This window comes from Ascaphus truei, chromosome 6, assembly GCF_040206685.1.
Source record: "Ascaphus truei isolate aAscTru1 chromosome 6, aAscTru1.hap1, whole genome shotgun sequence".
Classification (NCBI taxonomy): Eukaryota; Metazoa; Chordata; class Amphibia; order Anura; family Ascaphidae; genus Ascaphus; species Ascaphus truei.
Window position 1 is genome coordinate 121,033,550 of NC_134488.1, and position 25,961 is coordinate 121,059,510.

At 48.0% G+C, this 25,961-nt stretch overlaps 1 protein-coding gene across 1 annotated transcript in view; it reads right to left on the minus strand.

Moving 5' to 3' along the window:
- Positions 1 to 1,871: 1,871 nt before the first annotated feature.
- The window catches only part of KIRREL2 (kirre like nephrin family adhesion molecule 2), a 28,175-nt gene continuing 4,085 nt past the window's right edge, over positions 1,872 to 25,961 (minus strand). Inside the window, exons 2-15 of the mRNA XM_075606140.1 lie at positions 20,482 to 20,631; positions 19,082 to 19,231; positions 17,106 to 17,263; positions 16,604 to 16,754; positions 15,421 to 15,526; positions 14,697 to 14,842; positions 13,686 to 13,813; positions 12,696 to 12,822; positions 11,702 to 11,802; positions 11,135 to 11,333; positions 10,332 to 10,436; positions 9,791 to 9,888; positions 6,158 to 6,223; positions 1,872 to 4,152 (exon numbers count right to left, since the gene is read on the minus strand). Coding sequence (XP_075462255.1) covers positions 3,730 to 4,152; positions 6,158 to 6,223; positions 9,791 to 9,888; positions 10,332 to 10,436; positions 11,135 to 11,333; positions 11,702 to 11,802; positions 12,696 to 12,822; positions 13,686 to 13,813; positions 14,697 to 14,842; positions 15,421 to 15,526; positions 16,604 to 16,754; positions 17,106 to 17,263; positions 19,082 to 19,231; positions 20,482 to 20,631 — 2,108 coding nt within the window. The 3' untranslated portion in view covers positions 1,872 to 3,729. The remainder of the gene's footprint in view (positions 4,153 to 6,157; positions 6,224 to 9,790; positions 9,889 to 10,331; positions 10,437 to 11,134; positions 11,334 to 11,701; positions 11,803 to 12,695; positions 12,823 to 13,685; positions 13,814 to 14,696; positions 14,843 to 15,420; positions 15,527 to 16,603; positions 16,755 to 17,105; positions 17,264 to 19,081; positions 19,232 to 20,481; positions 20,632 to 25,961) is intronic.

Here is a 25,961-nt window from a genome sequence, read left to right on the forward strand (position 1 = left end):
TGTGTGTTTGTGCCACATTATACCCTTATGTACTATACCATTGTGTGCTCTCTTTATCATATCCTCGGGAGGTACACTCAGCATTTATGGACCCATCTAGCCCACCAGATACACAGGCCTAATATCACCATTATCAGAGGGCTTCTATTATACAAGGGCTCCAGTCAGAGAGAGAAGGATCTCTGAGACGTCTGTTACCTATCCATTTATTGTGAGTGAGACCTATTTAGAGATTACTGTTTGCACATATTATTTATATGGTCTGCACTATTATTTATTCCACATTTTTCCCTGCATATTATCTCAAGAATTGAGCGCTCCCCCCACCTGGAAGACAACGCAAGAACTTTGGACCTGGACAGTCCTTTAAGGGTGTAGAGCTGCTGTTTATATATTTTTTTCCACATTTGGTGAAGGATTTTTTTATGCACTATATATATTTGTATATTTTCTTAAAGTTCACATTTATATATCACGTTTATATCACTTTTACAATTGTAATTAATTCACTATTAGAAGTGCCCGGTACCATTTTTTTTTATTAGGGACACATACCTCTCACTCTCCCATCCCATAGACATTAGGGACACATACCTCTCACTCTCCCATCCCATAGACATTAGGGACACATACCTCTCACTCTCCCATCCCATAGACATTAAGGACACATATCTCTCACTCTCTCATCCCATAGACATTAGGGACACATACCTCTCACTCTCCCATCCCATAGGCATTCGGGACACTTACCTCTCACTTATCCATTCCAGACATTAGGGACACATACCTCTCACTCTCCCACCCCATAGACATTAGGGACACATACCTCTCACTCTCCCATCCCATAGACATTCGGGACACATACCTCTCACTTATCCATTCCAGACATTAGGGACACATACCTCTCACTCTCCCATCCCATAGACATTCGGGACACATACTTCTCACTTATCCATTCCAGACATTAGGGACACATACCTCTCACTCTCCCATCCCATAGACATTAGGGACACATACCTCTCACTCTCCCATCCTATAGACATTTGGGACACTTACCTCTCACTTATCCATTCCAGACATTAGGGACACATACCTCTCACTCTCCCATCCCATAGACATTAGGGACACATACCTCTCACTCTCCCATCCCATAGACATTCGGGACACTTGCCTCTCACTTATCCATTCCAGACATTAGGGACACATACCTCTCACTCTCCCATCCCATAGACATTCGGGACACTTGCCTCTCACTTATCCATTCCAGACATTAGGGACACTTACCTCTCACTTATCCATTCCAGACATTAGGGACACATACCTCTCACTCTCCCATCCCATAGACATCAGGGACACATACTTCTCACTCTCCCATCCCATAGACATTCGGGACACATACCTCTCACTTATCCATTCCAGACATTAGGGACACATACCTCTCACTCTCCCATCCCATAGACATTAGGGACACATACCTCTCACTCTCCCATCCCATAGACATTCGGGACACTTGCCTCTCACTTATCCATTCCAGACATTAGGGACACTTACCTCTCACTTATCCATTCCAGACATTAGGGACACATACCTCTCACTCTCCCATCCCATAGACATCAGGGACACATACTTCTCACTCTCCCATCCCATAGACATTAGGGACACATACCTCACACTCTTCCCATCCATCCCATAAGTACACATTTCTCTGACCATTCCCTATTAGGGGCCCATACGTCTAACTTTCCAGCAGAGACATCAGTAAAACGTATGTCAGACCTTTCCCATAAACGGTCACACACAGTGAGCCAGGTACGTCTCCCACTACAGACCCGGCAAAACAAAAAACAAAAAGTTCAGCTTTCGCAGTATTTTTTTTATTAAATATAAATATTTCATAACTTTACATGTAAAAAAACCCAAACAATCATCATCATCTTTGCGTCTTAAAATACACGCATATGAAAATACCAGGGAATGCCCGAAATATGATTTATATATATATAATATAATATTTATAGCCAGAATTTCATTCTATACAAATAAAGGAGCAAAACAATTAAGGCAGGAAAGTGAAATGGGGAAAACAATCAAAGAAAGGTGCAAAATTCACTGAGAAGTTCACCCTATATAAAAGGTACACCTCCACTATATGGATAATGCTTTTGTGCAGGCCATTTGTAACTCTGTATTATTCCTACAGCGTGTGTGTAATGTGTGTGACATCCGTATAAATCAACAATCCGCTCTACCCATTATAAAAATAAACCTTTCTTTTTACCATTGCATGGTCCTTTTCTGGCTCTTTTTACCAAGTTATTTGTAGCTGAAAATGGGCCTCACTGGGAGTTTAAAATGGCCACTGTCATCCACGCTTCTTAGGACAACAGGGGCTGCCATGGTAACTGCTGAAGTCAGCGAAATAATAAAGGGGTGAAAACTCCTCAAAAGTGAAGACTTCGTAAAAAATGAAAACTTAAGACATAGATCAACACAACACAAACATGAACTATCCAGGCCTCATTTTTGTTTTTGTTTTTTGGAGGGTTGGGGATTGTAGATTTAACCAGTTCCGTGCCGCAGACGTCAACTCCCACTGACTTGGGAGTCGGTCTCACTTATTATTTAGACTCAGCATCTCGCAGACTTCAGAGGGATCTCGCTGCTAACAGTCATTACTTCCCATTAAGATGCTCTTTTTTGACCCCGAACCACCAATTCTCAATGTTTCCTGTCTTTGGGGAGGGCCATCTCTATGAGCCAAAGCGATATGTCATGTTATATGCGTTGCAGCATGCTCTGGCTCTGAAGGGGTTCGGGTAACTATTATTTGTTTACAAGTACGGATCTTTTGGATGAGCAGGTGGGCGAGAAATAACCCCCCCAAAAATGTAACAGCATGAGAAACAACATCCTATGTGCACCAGATTGATCCTATCCTCTTCACTCCTCCACTTGTTCAAGAAAACGGCTCTATTGGTAATTCACATGTATCCCTGCAGTTTGTGCTATTTTTCAAGGGATCGTAATATAAACAAAAAAAAGGATTGGATTAAAAAAACAGCTAGAACTGCATAATGAAGCCTGCAATACACACAGTAGTCACGGGGGGCGCTGCTATCTCATCTTCATACATTAGGGGCATTTAACGCAGAAATACGCAGAGTGGCCACAGAGTGTCACTGTTGTGTCAGGATACCCTCTGAGACATATCATTGGTTTTCTTCTGTGACACTGCTCAGGACAGCTGATGAATACTATGTTTTCCATGGATTGGGTGTTTCTCGCCTTGTACAAGCCAAGTTGGGGCTACACTTTCAGTACGGAATTCCTTGTTCCACCATAGGACGATGATTGTATAAAAGAAGCTGTATTTTGGGCCCTGGAACTCGCTCCTGCAAGTCTTCAATCCATTGTCCCCTGTTCTATGTTAGGTTCATCACAAGCCTTGCTATATACACGAGGCTGGCCATACCTCCCGTAACCTGTGTCATTATTACAGCTATTTGACCTGGGCAAAAAGAATTGGTCAGTGCAGTTTCCCAATTTTGTCCTCAGGAAGACACGAAGCAGTCATTTTGTACCCTCTTAGACATGAGATGGCCACAGGCCTGCCCCTCCTTTCCATCCCACAGTCACTTTACTTGAGCCTCCTCAGCCATAAGAAAAGGTAGCCATTTTGGCCTGTTTGGTACGAGAGGGGGGTGGGGGAAAAGACGCTGGGGTTGAAGGTCACACGTGAGTCTGCATGCGTTGTTGTGCGGGTCGGCCATAGTCAGAATGTGTGGAGAGAGAGGCGTAGGAGAGGCGCGAGGGGGTAGGCACCGCTTCTAACGAATCGTAGCGCTCCGGACGGATGTAGCTGCAGAAGGCGCGAGCGTACGGTGCAGGAAGGTGGCCCGCGCCTGGCGGCATCTGAGTGGGGCCTTTTGGAATGTGGGTGCGCTCACCTCCAGGACGGGGCGTGGTGGCATAGCGGTGCGAGTAGTCATAGAGTTTGGGAGGTCCTGGTAAGGATGCGGTATGGCAGAGCGGGGTGAGAGGAGGAGGAGCAGAGTAGAGAGGACGTGGCGGAGAGGAGAATTCTGGGTAAGTGACAGGTGGAGGGCGGGAGTCTTCCTGAGCTCGGACTTTGTAGTAACCGTTGGTCGGATCCTGGAAGAAACAAGAAGCCAGTTACTAAGACATCCAGAGGAAGCGCGGGCAGAGTGGCGGCCCCGTGTGGTGGGAGGTGAAGCGGACAGGATTTACTTAGAATGTAAGCTCTGCAGAGCTAGAATGACTGTTACATCTGCTAATGTTATCCCTGCAGTATATGAATATTCCCCTGCATTATAACTGTTCCAGTGGCTTAGGCCCAGGTACACTAAGCTCATCAGGTCCAATAACGCCAGGTTACCTATATTAGTAACAGACTATATTTCCCTGAGTTTAACTCATCTGCACAAAGGCAATTATATACAAAAAAGGTCCGCTATATAGCCCAATAGCATAGGCTTAACGTCAGGTTAACTTAGCACTACCTTATATTATCTACGTTAGCACTACATTGTATTATGTACGTTAGCACTGCATTGTGTCAAGTACGTTAACACTGCATTGTATTATGCACGTTAGCACTGCATTGTATTATGTACGTTAGCACTGCATTGTATTATGTACGTTAGCACTGCATTGTATTATGAACGTTAGCACTGCATTGTATTATGTACGTTAGCACTGCATTGTGTTATGTACGTTAGCACTGCATTGTATTATGTACGTTAGCACTGCATTGTGTTATGCACATTAGCACTGCATTGTATTATGTACGTTAGCACTGCATTGTATTATGTACGTTAGCACTGCATTGTATTATGTACGTTAGCAATGCATTGTGTCAAGTACGTTAGCACTGCATTGTATTATGTACGTTAGCACTGCATTGTATTATGTACGTTAGCACTGCATTGTATTATGTACGTTAGCAATGCATTGTGTCAAGTACGTTAACACTGCATTGTATTATGTACGTTAGCACTGCATTGTATTATGCACATTAGCACTGCATTGTATTATGTACGTTAGCACTGCATTGTATTATGTACGTTAGCACTGCATTGTATTATGTACGTTAGCACTGCATTGTATTATGTACGTTAGCACTGCATTGTATTATGTACGTTAGCACTGCATTGTATTATGTACGTTAGCAATGCATTGTGTCAAGTACGTTAACACTGCATTGTATTATGTACGTTAGCACTGCATTGTGTTATGCACATTAGCACTGCATTGTATTATGTACGTTAGCACTGCATTGTATTATGTACGTTAGCACTGCATTGTATTATGTACGTTAGCAATGCATTGTGTCAAGTACGTTAACACTGCATTGTATTATGTACGTTAGCACTGCATTGTATTATGCACATTAGCACTGCATTGTATTATGTACGTTAGCACTGCATTGTATTATGTACGTTAGCACTGCATTGTATTATGAACGTTAGCACTGCATTGTATTATGAACGTTAGCACTGCATTGTATTATGAACGTTAGCACTGCATTGTATTATGTACGTTAGCACTGCATTGTATTATGTACGTTAGCACTGCATTGTATTATGTACGTTAGCACTGCATTGTATTATGTACGTTAGCACTGCATTGTATTATGTACGTTAGCACTGCATTGTATTATGTACGTTAGCACTGCATTGTATTATGTACGTTAGCACTGCATTGTATTATGTACGTTAGCACTGCATTGTGTCAAGTATGTTAGCACTGCATTTTCTTATGTATGTTAGCACTGCATTTTGTTATGTATGTTAGCACTGCATTTTGTTATGTATGTTAGCACTGCATTTTGTTATGTATGTTAGCACTACTTTGTATTATGTACGTTGGCACTGCATTGTGTTAAGTACATTAGCACTGCATCTGGCCCTTAGACTGCAAAGTGCTACATGTGTGGTTGTTGTTGTAGATCAGGGGTGGGCAACTCCAGTCCTCAAGGGCCACCGACAGGACAGGTTTATCAGGATATCCCTGCTTCAGCACAGGTGGCTCAGTGTGCTGAAGCAGGGATATCCTGAAAACCTGAGCGGTTGATGGCCCTTGAGGACTGGAGGTACCCACCCCTGTTGCAGTTCGATATATTGATAGATAGCTATACCTGCGTCTCCTCAGGGATATCGCTGTGCTCCGTCTGTGATGTTCCTCGAGACTCTGTGTCCGTGTGCTGAGGGGGGGACACAGGAATTAGCCGCTACAATTCACTGAGGCCCGCAGGCCCACCACAAACCTCTAATAATGGCAAACATGCCCCTGATACTTCCTCTTTTCCTATATATATATATATATAAAGTATACATTACCGCATAGAAGCAAAAAGGAGAAAGCACTTAGGTGAATGAAAATGGAGGACCGAAACGTTGGGTTTCTTGATGTACCACTATTTTCACTAATACACTTTGTGAAGTTTTCTACAATTGAGTGCTGTCTCTTGCTTTACCAGACCTCGGAACGGTAACGTATGTCTATATTATCCATATGGGACAAGCACCTACAGCCTATCAGCACCTATGGAGTGCCAACAGTTCTATTTGACTGTATATATATATGTAGCCAGGTCCCCCTCTGCCCGTCGCCCTCCCTCACCTGGCTGGCGATCGCGGGTGCCGTGGAGCCCAATGGCGGACCCGTCGGCGATTGCAGGGGTGAGGGGCAGATGGGAACCGGAGCGGAGGTTGCCGGGGACGCGAGCGGCCGGTTGTCAGGGCTGCGGGCGCGTCGCTAGGGCTCTCGGCGGCTCCCCGTGCAGGGCACCGCCATCTTGGCCGGGACAGTTGCGCATGCGCGAGCAGCAAGCGCGCGAACCCTAGCCTACCAGGGACAGGCTCTTGGAAGGGACTACAAGTCCCATGAGCCTCAGAAGCGCCCCACGTGACGTCAGGGAGCCAATAGGGCTAGAGTATCTCCCTGCACAGAGGGATTGATACATTTTGCGGGCTCTGAGCATGTTGGTCAGTTGGTGACCGGAGCAGCTAGGGGAAGGAGGTAGGGTGCAGGAGTCAGTGACTCCCTGTACTAGGCCAGCAGCCCCCTAGGCCCCAGATAGCCCTGAGCCACCAGTAGTGCTGTGTTGTTTAAGGGACAGGCCCCAGGTTAGGGACCCTGCCCCTTTAATATCATTTAGCCGTTAGTTAGGGACACAGTGGACGCTGCACGTCCCTAGAGGTCTGGGCTCAGACCCACATATATTATATGGAAGACTATCTTCCCGGAGGCCACGCCAAACAGTGACTGCGGCCTCCCAGCGGCAGACGGACCCCCGCCAAGCTACAGACGGTGCGGAGCTGCGGTGATATTATCCACGCTGGAATTCACCCCACGTGTAGGAGGACATCACGGCGGATTCAACCCCAGTGGCATAGCGGCACCCGTGGCTGGAGCCAGGGCAGGTATCGTTGTAAAGTGCACCAACAGAGTACTCACACGGGACTAGTGGCTGCGCAGTCACACACATCTATATCACTTGACGGGACATATTGTGTGGGGTTACTGGACACAGGGTGGGATCACCCGGTGGAAGGAGGTTGCGTCCTGCGAGACGCCATAGTTAGTGTCTCCTCTAGGGAGGGACACCTGTTTATCATATGCACAAGTACGTTTGCAATAGTAAAGTCATTGGTTGGTTTACATGCTGTGTGTGTAGTGATATATATATATATTGTCCTGCGAGGAACCACCCCCCCTCTGGTGGGAGCCATCGCAGGTGGAGGCGCTGCACCGAGTACACGGTTACTCATAGTATTATACGTGCCCCAGGTTCCCAGCAGCGGAAGCTCAGCCCTCCTGTGAGCCTAACAGGTAACGCACCACACCTGGTAACGCCAAGTTCTCCGCAATTACACACTATCTGCGATTGGGTGGGGGAATACCCGTTACATATAAATATATACATATACACACACATATATATATATATATAAATCCACTCGCCTGGGGCGAGCAAATGTATAGGTTTGTCGAACACTGTGTGTGTATATATATATATATATATATATATATATATATATATATATATATATATATATATATATATATATATATATATATTTATATATATATATATATATATATATATTTATATATTTATATATATATATATATATATATAAACCATAATATTGAGTTAAGTTATGGTGAGTAAAAAAAGTGACAAAAACCCTCCACAGGAAAGCAAATATGCAAATACAACTGTATGCTCATCTGCATGTCTTAGGCAGGTCTGCAACCCCGCTTTCCCCATTATCACCCAGCATACAGCACTTCCACTGCAGCAAGGGATTCTGGGAAATGACATGCAAATGAGCACACAGTGTCACTTTTTGCCTCAAAAACCATTTTTAACATGGTTCCCTATAGGCTTAAGCTTGCTGCATGGTCACAGCTTTGAGCACAGCCAGGGTTAAGGTGCATACCCAGAAAACCACCCACAGACAGCTGTTTCGACCTTGATGGGTCTCATCAGTGTGGGGTTGATTTTAACTGGGTATGCATGAGAGGCTATGGGATAGGCTATACCATAATACTGAGTTAAGTTATGGTGAGTAAAAAAAGTGACAAAAACCCTCCACAGGAAAGCAAATATGCAAATACAACTGTATGCTCATCTGCATGTCTTAGGCAGGTCTGCAACCCCGCCTTTCCCCATTATCACCCAGCATACAGCACTTCCACTGCAGCAAGGGATTCTGGGAAATGACATGCAAATGAGCACACAGTGTCACTTTTTGCCTCAAAAACCATTTTTAACATGGTTCCCTATAGGCTTAAGCTTGCTGCATGGTCACAGCTTTGAGCACAGCCAGGGTTAAGGTGCATACCCAGAAAACCACCCACAGACAGCTGTTTCGACCTTGATGGGTCTCATCAGTGTGGGGTTGATTTTAACTGGGTATGCATGAGAGGCTATGGGATAGGCTATCCCATAATACTGAGTTAAGTTATGGTGAGTAAAAAAAGTGACAAAAACCCTCCACAGGAAAGCAAATATGCAAATACAACTGTATGCTCATCTGCATGTCTTAGGCAGGTCTGCAACCCCGCCTTTCCCCATTATCACCCAGCATACAGCACTTCCACTGCAGCAAGGGATTCTGGGAAATGACATGCAAATGAGCACACAGTGTCACTTTTTGCCTCAAAAACCATTTTTACATGGTTCCCTATAGGCTTAAGCTTGCTGCATGGTCACAGCTTTGAGCACAGCCAAGGAACCATGTTAAAAAGTGCTGTATGCTGGGTGATAATGGGGAAAGGCGGGGTAGCAGACCTGCCTAAGACATGCAGATGAGCATACAGTTGTATTTGCATATATATATATATATATATATATATATATATATATATATATATATATATATATATATATATATATATATATATATATATATATATATATATATATATATATATATATCTATATCTCCTCCCTTCCACAACCTCACATAACATGTCTTTTTTCCTGCTCTCATCCCATGTCTTCTCCCTCCTCTCTCCTCCTTCCTTCTCCCAACGGATCTTTCCTCTCCTCACAATGTCTCTTCACCTTCCGTCTCTGACTGTCTCCCTGTGCACCTTCTCCCTCTCCATTTCACTCCATCCCTTCTCCCTTTATGTTTTTTCTCACTCGTGTCTCTTTTTGCTCTTTCTTTCACTCCTTCCCCTTTCCTCGCACGTGCTCCCTTCCCTTTTCCTTCCCCCATCATGTAGTCTCCCCTCGTTGCTCAAGCTCTCTCACCAGTGGCTCCTTCAGGTCATCCTCGGAATCACTGGGGTGCCTGTCGCTGGGCGAACTCCCCGACACCTCCACAGCCAGAATCTGAGTGTCCTTCACAGCTAGGGAGAGGAACAGAGAGACTGTCAGAGGGAAGGAATTGACCAGGGGCGGCCAACTCCAGTCCTCAAGGGAGACTAACAGGTTAGGTTTTAAAGATATCCCAGCTTCAGCACAGGTGGCTCAGTCATTGATTGAGCCACCTGTTCTGAAGCAGGGATATCCTGAAAACCCTGACCCTTGAGTACTGAAGTTGGCCACCCCTGCAACCGGCCATCGGAGAGACAGATAGAGGACATCAAAGACTGATAGAGAACATCAGCGCAAGGCCTTCAAAAAAGCAGAGAGACTGTAAGAGAGAGAGAGAGACAGAAAACATACGTGAAACAGCTAATGACCATCATAGGTAGACCATCATAGAGACAGCTTCAGACCATCAGAGAGACAGAGTCTGTCAGAGTGAGAATGCCGGATGTCATTAGAGAGAAAGTTATAAAGTCCTCACCTTTCCGGGGCCGCCGGCAGCAGAGCACTGAGATCATCACTAGGACAAAGAGACAAAGCATCCCGGAGCCCAGAGCGATGGCCAGAAGAGTCAGAGGCAGAGCGGCTGTGGGAGAGAGACACAGACCAATGAGACATGTCGCTATGGCGCAGGGGGTTATGAATATGGAGAAGCGAAGGGGTAGAGAATCTGGGGCAAATGGGACGTGGCAGAAATGACAAGTGACGTCATTTTTCTGGAGATATGTGGAGGAGACGGTCGAGTTTATTTAGTGTGAAACAGCCATTATCCATTGTTCACGGGTATTGCCTTAAAAAGTTGCTAACAATCAATAATGGTTATTGGTTGAGGTCTGCGAAACCTTGGTGCAAGTTTGTGAGTTTGGCCAATTCTGCACATTTGCACCTGGTGGAAAAATTTGCAAAGATGTGAAACTTCACCAGAAATCCTCACCTGCGAATGTTAGTGAGGGACCACCGTGTGCCAACTTTGGCAAATGTTTTGCCAAAATGGATGGTGAACATTGGCGAATATACAAGCCTGCATTGGTGATTTTTTTTCAAATATCATAATTGAGAAGAGCTCATCTTTAAATCTGCTAATCAATAAGTAGCCTTCGCTCCAACATCTGACTGAGCCGGTCACTTATTTATAAATTTGCGGGAACTTTCGTGAAAAGATCTGGAAACGGTTCACACATCTCTAGTTATTCGAGTTGAAACTTTGCTTTAGGTTGGAGAGTTTTGGGAGAGACACAGAGACATCCTGAGTGGGACAGGCAGACACTCTGCAAGAGCGCTCACCTTGCTGTCTAAGAGAGATGAGAACAGAGTCCTCCCCAAATAGATTTTGAGCACTGCAGTTATACTCAGTCAGGAAATCAGACTGCTCCGTTCCATCAACAATCAGGAATGAGACGGCACCCCCATCAGTCACTCGCGTCTCCACCGAGAAGCGTCCCCATGAGCCCTCCTCGAGACTGTGCTCATCCCATGACCAGACCTACGAAACAGAGACCATCAGCGACGGAGGGGGGAGGAGGATACGGGTAGAGAGCAAGAAAGTAGGATGGTAGCAAGTATTTGAAAGAGAGAGAGAGCACATGAGTGGCAGAATGAGAGAGAGAGAGAGAACATGAGTGGTAGAATGAGAGAGAGAGAGAGCACATGAGTGTCAGAATGAGAGAGAGAGAGAGAGAGAGAGAGCACATGAGTGGCAGAATGAGAGAGAGAGAGCACATGAGTGGCAGAGAGAGAGAGAGAGAGCACATGAGTGGCAGAGAGAGAGAATCAAATATTGACAGTGCCTTGGGGAAAAAAAGAAGGTAGGGAGAGAGAAGGGTGAAAAGGCGGGGAGATAGTCAGACTTACAATCTTATCTGGAACGGGTGTAGTCTCAACGAGACACTGCAGTCGTGCCTTTCCTCCTAGAGCGGTCTCGTAGTGGGTGTCACTTGTGATGACAGGAGGGCCTGAAACAAGATTACAAGTCAGTGAGCTTAACTGAGCAGAGTGCTCCTCGAAGCAAAGCTCACAGACCCTACTGTCTCGTTTATCTACTGAGAACAGACAGGTGTCCCTCACTCAGCCTGTTAATGTCAACATGGAAGTCAGAAATGTCTACAGATTAATCTGTCAGGCATCTCTCCAGGGCTTATGTACGCAGTAGGGGCCTTTCATCCCTCTCTTGGGGTTTTCCTTTTGTGTTGTTTGCCTACTAACTGTCTAATCCACTGAACTCTCAGAAGTGGAGCGCTCTGATCGTCTCACTCTGATGAATTTGGAACCATTACTGTGTCTCCCTGTAAAACAGCCCCCGATATATATGGTTCCACTTATGTTCAAAAACACACGTTGTCTTTCATGTTTGTGCGCAGGGACCACGAATTATAATAAATGACGCTATTGGTGGAATAAACCCCTGTTCTATAACAGGATTGACCTTCTGCTTTTCTACAACTTCAAAAGCTCAGCCCTCGTCTCTTCCAAAAACACAGCATTAGACACAACATTATTATGTAAAAAGTAGGGGTTTCTCACCCCGCCACCTTTTAAGAGACACCGTGGGAGTTATTTACTCAAATCTCCCTGCTGGAAAACTGGGACAGAACCAGTGCAAGCTAATTGTACCATATTTATCAAAGAACAACTCCAATTGCTTTGAACGTAATTCATTTTCTTTGCTATATAATAAATATCCTCCTTTGATTAATATGGGGCTATTTCTGCTCTGCATGTGTCCGAGTCCTGCTGCCGAGAGACTTTAGTAATGGATTCCCTTGTGATAGTTCAGCATGTCTCTCTTCATGTAGATAGTCCCATGTGGTCTCTCTTCCCAGTTCCGTCTGAACGTGCAGTTTCCTACCTCTCACAGTGAGCGTCACTTCCCTCTCCATCGTCCCTATTCGTGGTACTATGGCTTTGCACACATATGTTCCAGCGTCCTCATTAGTGACCTTGGTCATGGACAGGCTGTTTCCATTACTCAGCACCTGCGAGACAGCAGAGAAGGTCTCCTGAGACAGTGACGCACACCAACTATGGTGACCACCTGAACCTCATGTAGAGAGATACAAAGAGCTTGACCCTAAGTATCAATCCGATGTACTCAGTAGAAAAATGAGTCAAGCTTTGTGAAGGGTAAAACCAACCCAATCTCAGACTAAATTCAGCATAGATCCAGACATATGGTGTAGTAACAAAGGAGGGAGAGGGACTAGGCGGTACGATACCTTTTGTTGGACCAACAAGGACTTGATATGCAAGAAGCTTTCAAACCTCTCAGGATAACCCGATGAAGGAGTCTGAGAGGTTTGAAATCTTGTAACATATCAACGACTTGTTGGTCCAATAAAAGGTATCATACCCCTATTCCCTCTCCCTCCTTTGTTACTACTACCACACCGCCCCCCCCCCCCACCCTCTCCCACCCTCTCCCACCCCCGTCGGATCTCCTGCTCTTCAACTCAACTGCACACGTGCAGCCGTGAACACTAGGTCTGTAGCCTAATGCAGGGGTTCTCAACTCCAGTCCTCAAGAACCCCCAAAAGTTCAGGTCTTAAGGATATCCCAGCTTCAGCACAGGTGGCTTAATCAGAGGCTCAGTAGAAGACTGCACCACCTGCACTGAAGCTGGGATATCCTGAAAACCTGACCTGCTGGGGGGTTTTGAGGAGAGCCTATTGACTTTGAATATTAATGTATTCTCCAAAGAAGGTGCCTTATGGCATAATACATCTTAGTAAATATGGCCCTCTATGCAGCATCCAGGATATTTAGAGCTGTAATGTGTTTTTCAATGCTAGGGCCACTCAGGAACTTCTTCAGGGATCCGTTCTCCTGCATGGGACTCACCTCCACGGATCCTCTCTTGTTCCAGACCTGGGTGGGAGTGGGATTCCCAGTCCACCCGCAGAAGAACGACGCGTCTCCACCTACATCCACAGTCATGGGGCGGGGCTCTGTGAGGAGGCGTGGCCCAACTGCAAGGGTCAGAAGAATCATAGGGGTTATAGGTCAACTGGATGGAACTTTGCACCCTCCCAACGAAAACCACGGGAGGGGGTCAATTACCCATCCAACACAATTGAGATGTTGGACTTGAACATCGGGCTATTTATGAATCAGCCACACTTGGCAAGGTAAATTAGAGGCCCCAAAATGGAAACACTCAGCCGTGTAATACGTTCTCTACCTTTATCTCATGCAAAACACAGCAAAGTCTTCTTGCCAATAGACAGAAACATCATTACTTGCTATATAGCCATTTTACACACTCTCCAAAACATTGAACAGATATACCAAGAGTGCCACAGCATAAAACGAGCTACCTTTTGTTAATCTGCGGTAATTACAAATGTTAAATGATCAATAAACAATTATTAAAAAGCCGACAAACCAAGTGTATTACTGTCTGCACCTTTCAATGTTATAAATGTGACATATTAGTACATCCGAGGGATAATAATACTTTTCATATATATTGAATCTTGTAGACCAGGGGTTCTGAACTCCAGTCCTCAAGACCCCCCAAGAGGTCAGGTTTGGAGGCTATCCCAGCTTCAGCACAGGATTGGGCCACCTGTGCTGAAGCTGGATATCCTCAACACCTGATCTGTTAGGGGTGGGGTGGGGTAGGGGGTCTTGAGGACTGGAGTTGAGAAGCTCTGTTGTAGACACATTGGGTTTCTGTCCCAATGAGTTTACAATCTAATTCTGGTACATGAAGTGCACAGACCCCAAATACACATCATAGCTCAGAGGCCACAAGAAGACACTGGGACCTGAGCAAGATTTACCGGCCCCCGGACCACTAGGCTGCACCTTCAACCCATACAAGAGCTTGGACCCGCACGCCATACTCACACAGCACATTGACCGCCGTGCTCATGTTGCTGGCTCCCACGCTGTTCGTGGCCTCGCACGAGACCGGAGCCGTGAAAAACGTGTGATCCACGGTCACATGATAGCGATCGCCCGACACGGGCAGGGGTTCGCCCCCCTTGGCCCATCTATGGAGAGAGAGAAAGAGCAGGAAGACGTCATCTTTCAGGATACAAGACACGGAGAGGCTGACTTTATTCCCGTCCAATTCATTCGTTCGGGTCTGCGGCGGCATCAGTGACGGGGTTAAAAAAAAAGTAGCGGTACTAATTTACAAAAGAGCTACATTTATTTACCTTTGGGGTACCGCTCATTGGACGGCGTGTAGAAAGATTTAAGCAATCTATGTATTTTGTCAAAATAAAGCGGAATTGTGAATTAGTCAATAAAAAAATTAGTGGTACTATTGGTGCCAAGATAAAAAGTAGTGGTACTGTTTGTGACAGTAAGAGTAGTGGTACTCTTTACCGTGTAAGGGCCATCATGCCGGGTGGCATTAATGGGTAGGAAACTGATGCTGACCCTTTCGCTGCCAGGGGGGCTTCCAACGCATTTTGGCTGGCAGCGAACAGGTTAAATAATGAGCAGTGCTCTCACGTGTAAGCTGGAGCCCACGAGAGCCGGATACACGTGTGACCGAGAAGACACCAGCCATGTTCCCGCCAGGCGCGCTGCGCTGTACAGTATCCGCGCCACCGCTCCTCACCTATATCCCGTCACCTCCGGGTTGGAGACGGCGCTGCACTGGAAAGTGACCGCGCCTCCTTCAGAGACTGTGGGAGGATCCACGGAGAGCGTCACTCTGGGGAGGTCTGCGAGAGGATAAGAGCCGGGGGTTAGAACGAGACAGTGCGGAGTCACGGAGATTGGGCTGCGGTAAGGGGGCCTCGTTTCACCTGTGTACAGGTACAGGACCTGGTTTCTGAGCAGTGTGAGGTCACAGAGCCTGTATCTGGGTATAGTTTGCAATCAGAGAATCTGGTTTAAGGGTTTAGTATTAGATTACAGGGTCTAATTTGGGGGTGCAGTGAGTGGTCACAGGCTCTGGTTGGGGGTGCAGTGTGAGGCCACAGGCTCTGCTTTTTGGGTGAGGTGTGATGTCACAGGCTCTGGTTTGAGGGTGCAGTATGAGATCACAGGCTCTGGTTTGGGGGTGCAGTATGAGATCACAGGCTCTGGTTTGGGGGTGCAGTATGAGATCACAGGCTCTGGTTTGAGGATGCAGTATGAGATCACAGGCTCTGGTTTGGGGGTGCAGTATGAGATCACAGGCTCTGGTTTGAGGATGCAGTATGAGATCACAGGCTCTGGTTTGGGGGTGCAGTATGAGGTCACAGGCTCTGGTTTGGGGTTGCAGTGGGAGGTCACAAGCTCTGGTTTGAGGGTGCAGTATGAGATCACAGGCTATGGTTTGGGGGTTCAGTATGAGATCACAGGCTCTGGTTTGAGGATGCAGTATGAGATTGCAGGCTCTGGTTTGGGGGTGCAGTGTGAGATCACAGGCTCTGGTTAAGGGGTTCAGTATGAGATCACAGGCTCTGGTTTGAGGATGCAGTATGAGATTACAGGCTCTGGTTTGAGGATGCAGTATGAGATTACAGGCTCTGGTTTGAGGATGCAGTATGAGATTACAGGCTCTGGTTTGGGGGTGCAGTGTGAGATCACAGGCTCTGGTTTGAGGGGGCAATATGAGATCACAGGCTCTGGTTTGGGGTTGCAGTATGAGGTCACAGGCTCTGATTTGAGGATGCAGTATGAGATTACATGCTCTGGTTTGGGGTTGCAGTATGAGGTCACAGGCTCTGGTTTGGGGTTGCAGTATGAGATCACAGGCTCTGGTTTGGGGGTGCAGTGTGACGTCACAGGCCCTGGTTTGGGGTTGCACTCACACTGCACGCTCAGTGCCACCGCTTTCTCTCGTCCCTCCAGAAGTGCAGCGTTCCTGACATGACAAACATAGCTGGATCCGGTGTCACCAAAACTTGGAGTTATCAAGAGACTGCTAGAGGCGCTCTCACTCCTACCATCCGATAGCAGCTCCTGCAGAAAACAGAGAGACAGTCACGTGAGCTGATAGGGTCCGAATAAGGTAAGAGTAAAAGAAAGCAATGCAATGGTGGGTAAAGACTGATAAACAGCATTTAAGAAAGAGACAGCAAGAGAGTGTTACACAAATGAGAAAGAGAGAGACCAATGAGAAAGAAAATGCTAAATAATGGCATGAGAGAGAGAGAGAGAGATAGATAGAGAGAGAGAGAGAGAGAGAACACTAGTGATAAAGAGCAAGAGAGAAGGAATAAAAGGCAGATTGAGAGAGACAGCCAATGAGTATTAAATCCCCAAAGAGTAGGTAGACATATAGGGCAAGAGTCAGGTAGTTTGACCTCTGACCTTGGAGTAAACTGCGCCATCCACCTGCTTCCCGTCGCGGTACCATGTAATCTCTGCCGCTGGTTTTGCCACAGGAGCGAGGCAGGTCAGATTGTATGGGACATTCACCAGGAGACTGAGCACAGGGGAGCCTGGGACCAGCGGCTCTCCCGGGGGAACTGAGTGAGAGCAGAGAGAGGTGTCAGTAAGACTAGTTATATAGCGGCTCTGAGAGAAAGGAAGAAGAAAGTACTGACCTGTCACAGTGTCACCCCCCCCAGCACTGACCTGTCACAGTGTGACCCCCCCAGCACTGACCTGTCACAGTGTCACCCCCCCAGCACTGACCTGTCACAGTGTCACCCCCCAGCACTGACCTGTCACGGTGTCACCCCCCCAGCACTGCCCTGTCACAGTGTCACCACCCAGCACTGACCTGTCACAGTGTCACAACCCAGCACTGCCCTGTCACAGTGTCACCCCCCCAGCACTGCCCTGTCACAGTGTCACCACCCAGCACTGACCTGTCACAGTGTCACAACCCAGCACTGCCCTGTCACAGTGTCACCACCCAGCACTGCCCTGTCACAGTGTCACACCCGCCCCCCCCCAGCAGTGTCCTGTCACAGCAAAAAATGGGAAAATGATTCCAGCAATTGATGCTCAGCTGTCCAGGGTCACTGTATTGCAATAATATCTTGAACAATACTAAAATTGGATAGTCTGTGAGAAACCAATGAAATCCACCCTCTGGAGTAAATCAGCTTCCAGTGTGTCTGTCTGAGTCTCCTAACATGTGGGGGACCTGTGGTGTGTGTCATCAATTCTTCCAGTCAGCTGTATATATGCATGACTCAATGTATACACCAATGTAATAAGTGGTCTCATATGGCACACATATGGTAGTAATAAGACCCCACAAACTAGCTGAAGGAGTGGGGGTACTCACGATTGAGAGGTGGTCGGTCCGTCAGCGTGCATCACGCATAATATGTGAAGCAGTAGAAGAAATCCACGAAGGATGAAGCGCAGCACAGCAATAAAGTTGGGGGCTAGACACCGGTAGGTATGAAGTTAAAAATCCTTTAATCCATGGTTGACATCATGGTATGGTGGTAAGTAAATCTCTAACGCGTTTCGCCAAAGGGCGACGTCCCGAAACGCGTTAGAGATTTACTTACCACCATACCATGATGTCAACCATGGATTAAAGGATTTTTAACTTTATACCTACCGGTGTCTAGCCCCCAACTTTATTGCTGTGCTGCGCTTCACTCCTTCGTGGATTTCTTCTACTGCGCCCTGTCACAGTGTCACCCCTCTCCCCCCAGCAGTGTCCTGTCACAGTGTCACCCCCTCCCCCCAGCAGTGTCCTGTCACAGTGTCACCCCCTCCCCCCAGCAGTGTCCTGTCACAGTGTCACCCCCTCCCCCCAGCAGTGTCCTGTCACAGTGTCACCCCCCTCCCCCCAGCAGTGTCCTGTCACAGTGTCACCCCCCACCCCCCAGCAGTGTCCTGTCACAGTGTCACCCCCCACCACCCAGCAGTGTCCTGTCACTGTGTCACCCCCACCCCCCAGCAGTGTCCTGTCACAGTGTCACCCCCCCTCCCCCCAGCAGTGTCCTGTCACAGTGTCACCCCCCACCCCCCAACAGTGTCCTGTCACAATGTCACCCCCCTCCCCCCAGCAGTGTCCTGTCACTGTCACCCCCCACCCCCCAGCAGTGTCCTGTCACAGTGTCACCCCCCTCCCCCCAGCAATGTCCTGTCACAGTGTCACCCCCTTCCCCCCAGCAGTGTCCTGTCACAGTGTCACCAGCTTCCCCCCAGCAGTGTCCTGTCACAGTGTCACCCCCCAGCAGTGTCCGGTCACAGTGTCACCCCCCAGCAGTGTCCGGTCACAGTGTCACCCCCCAGCAGTGTCCTGTCACAGTGTCACCCCCCTCCCCCCAGCAGTGTCCTATCACAGTGTCAAACAGCAGAGCCCTGTCACTTACTCAGCACGGTAAGACGGGCTCGCTGTGACCTCAGCGCTGCCTGCGTTGCTTGGCACTCGTAGATAGCATCGTCGCTGAGCTCCACTCCCTCGATGTGCAGGTTATGTTCCCCTAATGCAGGGTCTCCGGTGACAGAATAACGGGACCACCCTAGAACAGAGTCCCACAACCTGTTTAACACCTTCCCTGCCACGGGCGGGGGCTGCAGCATATATTGTGCACTGGGAGATACGGAATAAAACCCTGCAATGCTATCGGTTCCATTAACGCTTTGGCTTCCAGCGGGGCCCTTACAATGCATATTACTGACCTGTTTGGCAGTGAAAGGGTAAATGGTACACAGGGCCCTGTTATTCCAGGAGAAAACAAGCATGGTGTTATCCTAATGTATAGCTGTGATCCCCTGCTACATACTTACTATGCAGTGAGGGCGGGCAGGTTCGTGGGTTTCGGAACGAATTTTCAAGCTAAACGCAGGAAAGGTTCGCCCACTAATTATCATTATTTTTATTATCATTATTATTATTTAGAAACTTTGGGGTTAAACCAAAAGTTTATATTTCTAAAATTACTGCTGAGTAAATATGGCCCCAAATCTGTTGCCCGAGGTCACAGGGAGCTCTCTCAATGGGTCAAATGGGGATTTGAACTGGGTTCGACCTCTCTAAAGGCAGTGACATTGCCGCTGAGCGCGAGCAAAAGCGTCAGCTGCAGGAAGGGCATCCCAGACGGGAGGCGCGGGGTTAACAGGAAGTCTTTCGGAGAAGGTGGTAGCCGTGCCTCTAAAGCAAAGTGTGTGTTACCGCTCATCTCGTGCGCAAAGTCACTACGGAAACTAATCACTGGGAGGTTTCAATATTAAAGGAAAAAAAATGCTAATGAATACATATTAACCCCTGCGCTGCCAGGGGCACAGGAAAACCTTGCTCTGGTAAGTGCCTCGCTGGTCTCTGGCAGTGAAGGGATACACACCTAAATCATTGTGCAATGATCATGAGTAAGACAGAAAGAGACACAGATATAGGGGCATATTTTCTAAGCGGTGTTACTCCATAAGATACCTCCCATGCTGGAAGATATCTCACAGAGTAGCACTGCTTAGGAAATATGGCCCGTAATGTTTTTAATGGTCTGTATTTTTCATCTTCAGATACAAAATGGTTAAAAAAAAACAAAAAAAAACCCACACACATGGGTAATCTGTAGGAATGACCCCAAATAATTGAGATATCTGTGTTTGCGTCTCGTCTCGGGAGAAGCCATGTGATGCTGTTGATAACACTGGAGTATCAGAGAGGAAGAAGTGCGTTGAGATTGATCGCCAGTCTCTGTGGCTCCTGCTTATTCTAGGACAGTACAAACATGGAGCATTTATCTTTTAGGAAGGGTGTCTGTGTTACCTGGCAGGTCTCTCTCCGCCCCCAGCGCCAATCCATCCATTGTCCACTGGACCACTCCTCGGTAGCCAATCACCACACAGGGTAGAATGACTGATTTCCCAGCTACGATCACCTGATCCGAGGGCTGCTGGGAGAAATGCGCCCCGTAACCTGCCAGAGAGAAGGGGAAAGGTCAATAATGTCCTAGGACCAGGCTCCCTCGCGGGCGGCCTGCAGAGGGTCATCGAGTGGCCCCTGGACTGTCCACTTTTCATTTTATTGTAGTTGCCCAAGCAGCTAAATGTACTCTTTTTCACACTAAAACTCACTTCTAAGGCAATGTACTTTATATTTTTTGACCCGCTACATTGAACTGCCCCTTTAAAGCTGCCGACCAAGCAATATCCTATGTGTTTTGTTTTTTAAAATAAATCGGCTCTGTACTATGAGAAAATACTTATACAAAAAAAAACTCAGAATGACATTTTTAATGTATTATAATGTATCAAGCATTTTTTGTTTCCATAGCAACCATTTACAAAGTCACATCCTCTTCCTCTTCTGGAACAGGCTCTGGCACACCCCTTTTTGAGCCCTGCCCTCTCTAGAGCAGAGCACCAATTGTATCTAGTGACTGCCTGGTCACATGATCTTCCCCACAGAACTTTGCATCTTTGGTCCTCTTCTGCTGCACTGACAGCCATTTAGTGTACCCACGAGTCGAATCTTCACTGATCGATCACAGGAGAACGGATCGATCTGCAAACTTAGCTAATTACTTATCATTGTGTGGATTGTATTAATGCACATATTAAAGGGTAAAAAAAGGAAATTAAAAAAAGCGGGCAGCAGCTCTTTCTCTCCTTACTGCATAATATCACATACATGCTCTGGCACTCTGGACATACCCTTGCTTCTTATTTAACAAGTAGTAAGGCAGTGTCACTACTTTTTTTAAAAGCCTTTCATCGAATGGGTGCATCAAATGCAATCGTCTGGAGCAGGGATGGCCAACCCCTGTCCTCAAGGGCCACCAACAGGTCAGGTTTTAAGGATATCCCTGCTTCAGCACAGGTGGCTCAATCAGTCCCTGCTTCAGCACAGATGGCTCAATCAGTCCCTGCTTCAGCACAGATGGCTCAATCAGTCCCTGCTTCAGCACAGGTGGCTCAATCAGTAGCTCAGTCTTTGACTGAGCCACCTGTGCTGAAGCAGAGATATCCTTACAACCTGACCTGCTGCTGGCCCTTGAAGACCGAGTTGGCCTCTGATCTGGAGTAACCAACGCTACTACAATTGACAAAGTCACTAACAAAACCAAATATATATATATATATTTTTTTTTGACCAGTTGAAAACAACACTTTTCCTGAGCTTGATAAACCGACCCCAGACAGAGACGTATAAAGAGATGGTGTATCTGACGATACTGTCGTTGTACTAGTCGCTGTTAGGGGTCCGTGGCAGGTTGGGACACCTTGTGACAGATCGGCGAGGGAGTAGTAGAGATGGGGACTTTGGAGTTTTGCGTTTTCAAAATGGAATGTCTCCGTGTGATGAATGTTCCGGAAAAAACCCCGCCGTTCTCTATCTCTGTAAAGCGCCTCTCTTTGTGCGGGTCTCTCACTTTGTGTGCAGCCTCTCTCTTTGTGTCACTGTCTGTCTCTTAAGCCCTTCCTGTCCCCCGAGTGGCTTTAACAGATTTTTAAAAGCTGTTTTTCCCGAGTTAATCCACTTTCCCCTTTTCATGCTCTCTGGGCCTTTGTGTAAAGTGACAGCATGGGACTGAGGGGTGAATGAGAGCTGAAGAAAGGGGGGGGTCCTAATCTCTCAGGGCGTGAAAAGGAAGCCTCATGGTGCAAATATGGGGCTTAACCCACCTCTGCTGGAGAGAAGAACACAGTTGTGTGGAGACACCAAAGAATTTGCAGCTGTTTCTTTGAGTATGGAGGTGCTCAGCTATCTCTCCCTCACACTCTCTCTATAAAATCTCTCTCTCTGCCTTTCCTGGGGATAAATGAGATGCGTGTGCACAGCTCTGGCTTTTATTATAAGGTGCACAGCTCTCTCCCCCAGCATCTTATTATAATGAAGTCACAGTTACCTGCAGCAATATTAGACATGCATCTGTCCCTCAGTGAGACGCTATGCCACTCTGCTTAGTGACATACATGTATCTCTCCCTCTGATTATCCCGAGGTGCGTAGCTATCTCCCACTCTCTCGTTATCTGTAACAGGGGCGTTCAACTCCAGCCCTTCAAGCCCCCCCCCCCCCCACCCCCCAAACAGGCCAGGTTTTCAGGATATCCCAGCTTCAGCACTGGTGGCACAGAGGCTCGGTCAAAGACTGAGCGTCTGATTGAGAAATCTGTGATGAAGCAGGGAATGAGTGAGGAACCTGTGCTGAAGCGGGAATATCCTGAAAACCTGACCTGTTGAGGGGGCATCAGGACTAGAGTTGACCACCCGTGATCTATAGCATGCCTAGCTATCTCTTCGCCTGTATCTCCAATTGTAGGCTATTATGCAGTAACTTGAGTTACTAAATACACAGCTATCTCTCATGTCACTCTATGATGTTCAGCTATCTCTGACGATGCTAAGAGCACTTTCCTTTAGTCCTTGTCCTGCTAAACTGATTAGGTACAGGCTGAAATGTAATTGCAAGCTCTGCAGGACAGGGACTGAGTGCCATTGTTCCCAGCCCTGCCTGTGGGGGGTTGCGGTGTGTTAAGTGGAAGTTAATGCACCATATGGTGTTTATAAAGAGACAGTTTGTCTTGTTTGCTGCTTGTGTTCCTTGTGGTATGTTTATTGGAGCGTGATGCCTCCTATTCACCGATATACTGCAGGGGTCAGGGGCCTCTCCTTCCATACAGATACAGAGGGGGAGAGGAGAGAGACAGAGGGGGGGGGAGCAGGAGAGGGGGGGGGAGCAGGAGAGGGGGGGGGGAGCAGGAGAGGGGGGGGGGAGCAGGAGAGGGGGGGGGGAGCAGGAGAGGGGGGGAGGAGGAGAGAGGGGGAAGAGGGGGAGAGAGAGAGACAGAGAGGGGGGGAGGGGGGGAGAGAGAGAGACAGACGGGGGGGGGGGGAGAGAGACAGACGGGGGGGGGAGAGACAGAGGGGGGGGAGAGACAGAGGGGGGGGGGGAGAGACAGAGGGGGGGGGGAGAAACAGAGGGGGGGAGAGACAGAGGGGGGGGGGAGAGACAGAGGGGGGGGGGGAGAGACAGAGGGGGGGGGGGGGAGAAACAGAGGGGGGAGAGACAGAGGGGGGGAGGAGAGAGACAGAGGGGGGTGAGACAGAGGGGGGGAGAGAGAGACAGAGGGGGGTGAGGCAGAGGGAGTGGGAGAGAGAGACAGAGAGAGGGGGGGCTAGGGAGAGAGATGGGGGGAGGTTGAGAGATGGGGGGGATGGGGAGAGATGGGGGGGAGGGTGAGAGATGGGGGGGGTGAGAGATGGGGGGGGGGAGGGTGAGAGATGGGGGGGACGGTGAGAGATGGGGGGAGGGAGAGAGATGGGATGGGGGGAGAGGGATGGGGAGGGAGAGAGATGGGATGGGGGGAGAGGGATGGGGAGGAAGAGAGATGGGGTGGGGGAGGGAGAGAGATGGGGTGGGGGAGGGGAGGGAGAGAGATGGGATGGGGGAGAGAGAAGAGGGGAAAGAGAGACAGAGGGGGGGGAGAGAGATAGAGGGGGGAAAGAGAGAGAGACAGAGGGGGGAGGGAGAGAGAGAGAGACAGAGGGGAGAGAGAGAGAGAGAGACAGATGGGGGAGAGAGAGAGACAGAGAGACAGACGGGGGAGAGAGACAGGGGGAGAGAGAGACAGAGGGGGGGAGAGAGAGACAGAGGGGGGGAGAGAGAGACAGAGGGGGGTGAAGCAGAGGGAGTGGGAGAGAGAGACAGAGGGGCCTATGCAGAGAGCAGCGCTAGAATAAATTGGAGAGTTTAAGAAAAAGTAGCTTTAATGGAGAGTTTTATTCTCCATATGCAGAAATGGGCGAAATCCGCTATTTTTAGCATTACTGCATGTGGAGAATTGTAAATGAGGAGATGCGCGCAGCTGAAAGGGAGAAAAAAAAATCGCGCATTTTTTTTTCCCTATAGCCGGCGAGCTCCTGCTTCTTGCCAACTTTAGTTGGCGGAGAAAATTGACGAAAATCGCGCCAAAAACAGCCGCTAGATGGCGAGCGCGCCTTTCTGAATTTGGATATTTTTCAGACTGGCGAGATGTAGGTTCTCGCCAGCCGCGCGGCGAGATTTATAAATAGAAAAAAAAATGGCGCTTTTTTCCTACCTCGCCATTTTCGGCTGTTTTTAGCGCGATTTTCGCCGGAAAATGGCGAGATTGTAAATAGCGCTGCTCTCTGCATGAGGCCCAGAGAGAGAGACAGAGAGACAGAGAGAGATGGGGGGCTAGGGAGAGATGGGGGAGGGAGAGAGATGGGGGGAGGTTGAGAGTTGGGGGGGAGGGTGAGAGATGGGGGGGTGGAGGTTGAGAGATGGGGGGGAGGGTGAGAGATGGGGGGGAGGGTGAGAGATGGGGGGGAGGGTGAGAGATGGGGGAGGGAGAGAGACAGAGGGGGGAGAGAGACAGAGGGGGGAGAGAGACAGAGGGGGGAGAGAGACAGAGGGGGGAGAGAGACAGAGGGGGGGTGGAGAGAGACAGAGAGGGGGGGGGGATAGGGGGGGGGGAGAGAGACAGAGAGGGGGGGGAGAGAGAGAGACTGTGTAAGGAAGAGTCTGCATGCCTTGCAATATACCTACAATATTCCTTACGGTCAGTCAGGGCCTGATTTCATATGCTGTTCTTCCCGTTCTGGAGAAGATTTTAGTCCCATTCGTTAGAATGGAGCTGAACTCTTCCCCAGCACAGAGAAGCCACTTTGCAGCATGTTGAATAAATATTATCTGTGTCATCCTTAAAATGTGAGTTTTATGATGTTTAACACGAGATTATAAGTCGGTCTCGGTTAGTAAGCAAGCTAGACCTGACCATTTAACCCCTCTGCTGCCAGATGGTTCAGCAACGCATTGCAAAGCAGAGAAGGGGTTAATGAAAAAGGGGAAACCATGACTATAAAACCAGCACCTTTCCCTGTTACCTGCACATCAAAGGGCTAACTTCCTATCTCCTGGTATTGCCACATAAACCACAGCCCGTTTCCTTTGCTAATACAAATGGGGCAGATGTAATACAGAGATGTGTGTATGCTGTGGGTGTTCTTATAAAAGGGATTCTTCCTCTATGAAAAATGTTAGGCCTGGGACAGATATATCCTTATAATGGAGGGAAGTGTTCTTATATCAGGGAATTGTCAAATGGGCCGCCCCTGGAGTGACATTATAGCAGATGCAATGCAGTGTGGGTCACTCTGGAAGCAAAGGGGTTAAGGCTATTAGGTAATGCTGTTATAATGGGATGTCCTTATAGCAGGGAGGGCCTCTCATTAGGAGGGGGACCTCATGTCTGTGTGGAGAGGATCTCTGCCCCTTTCT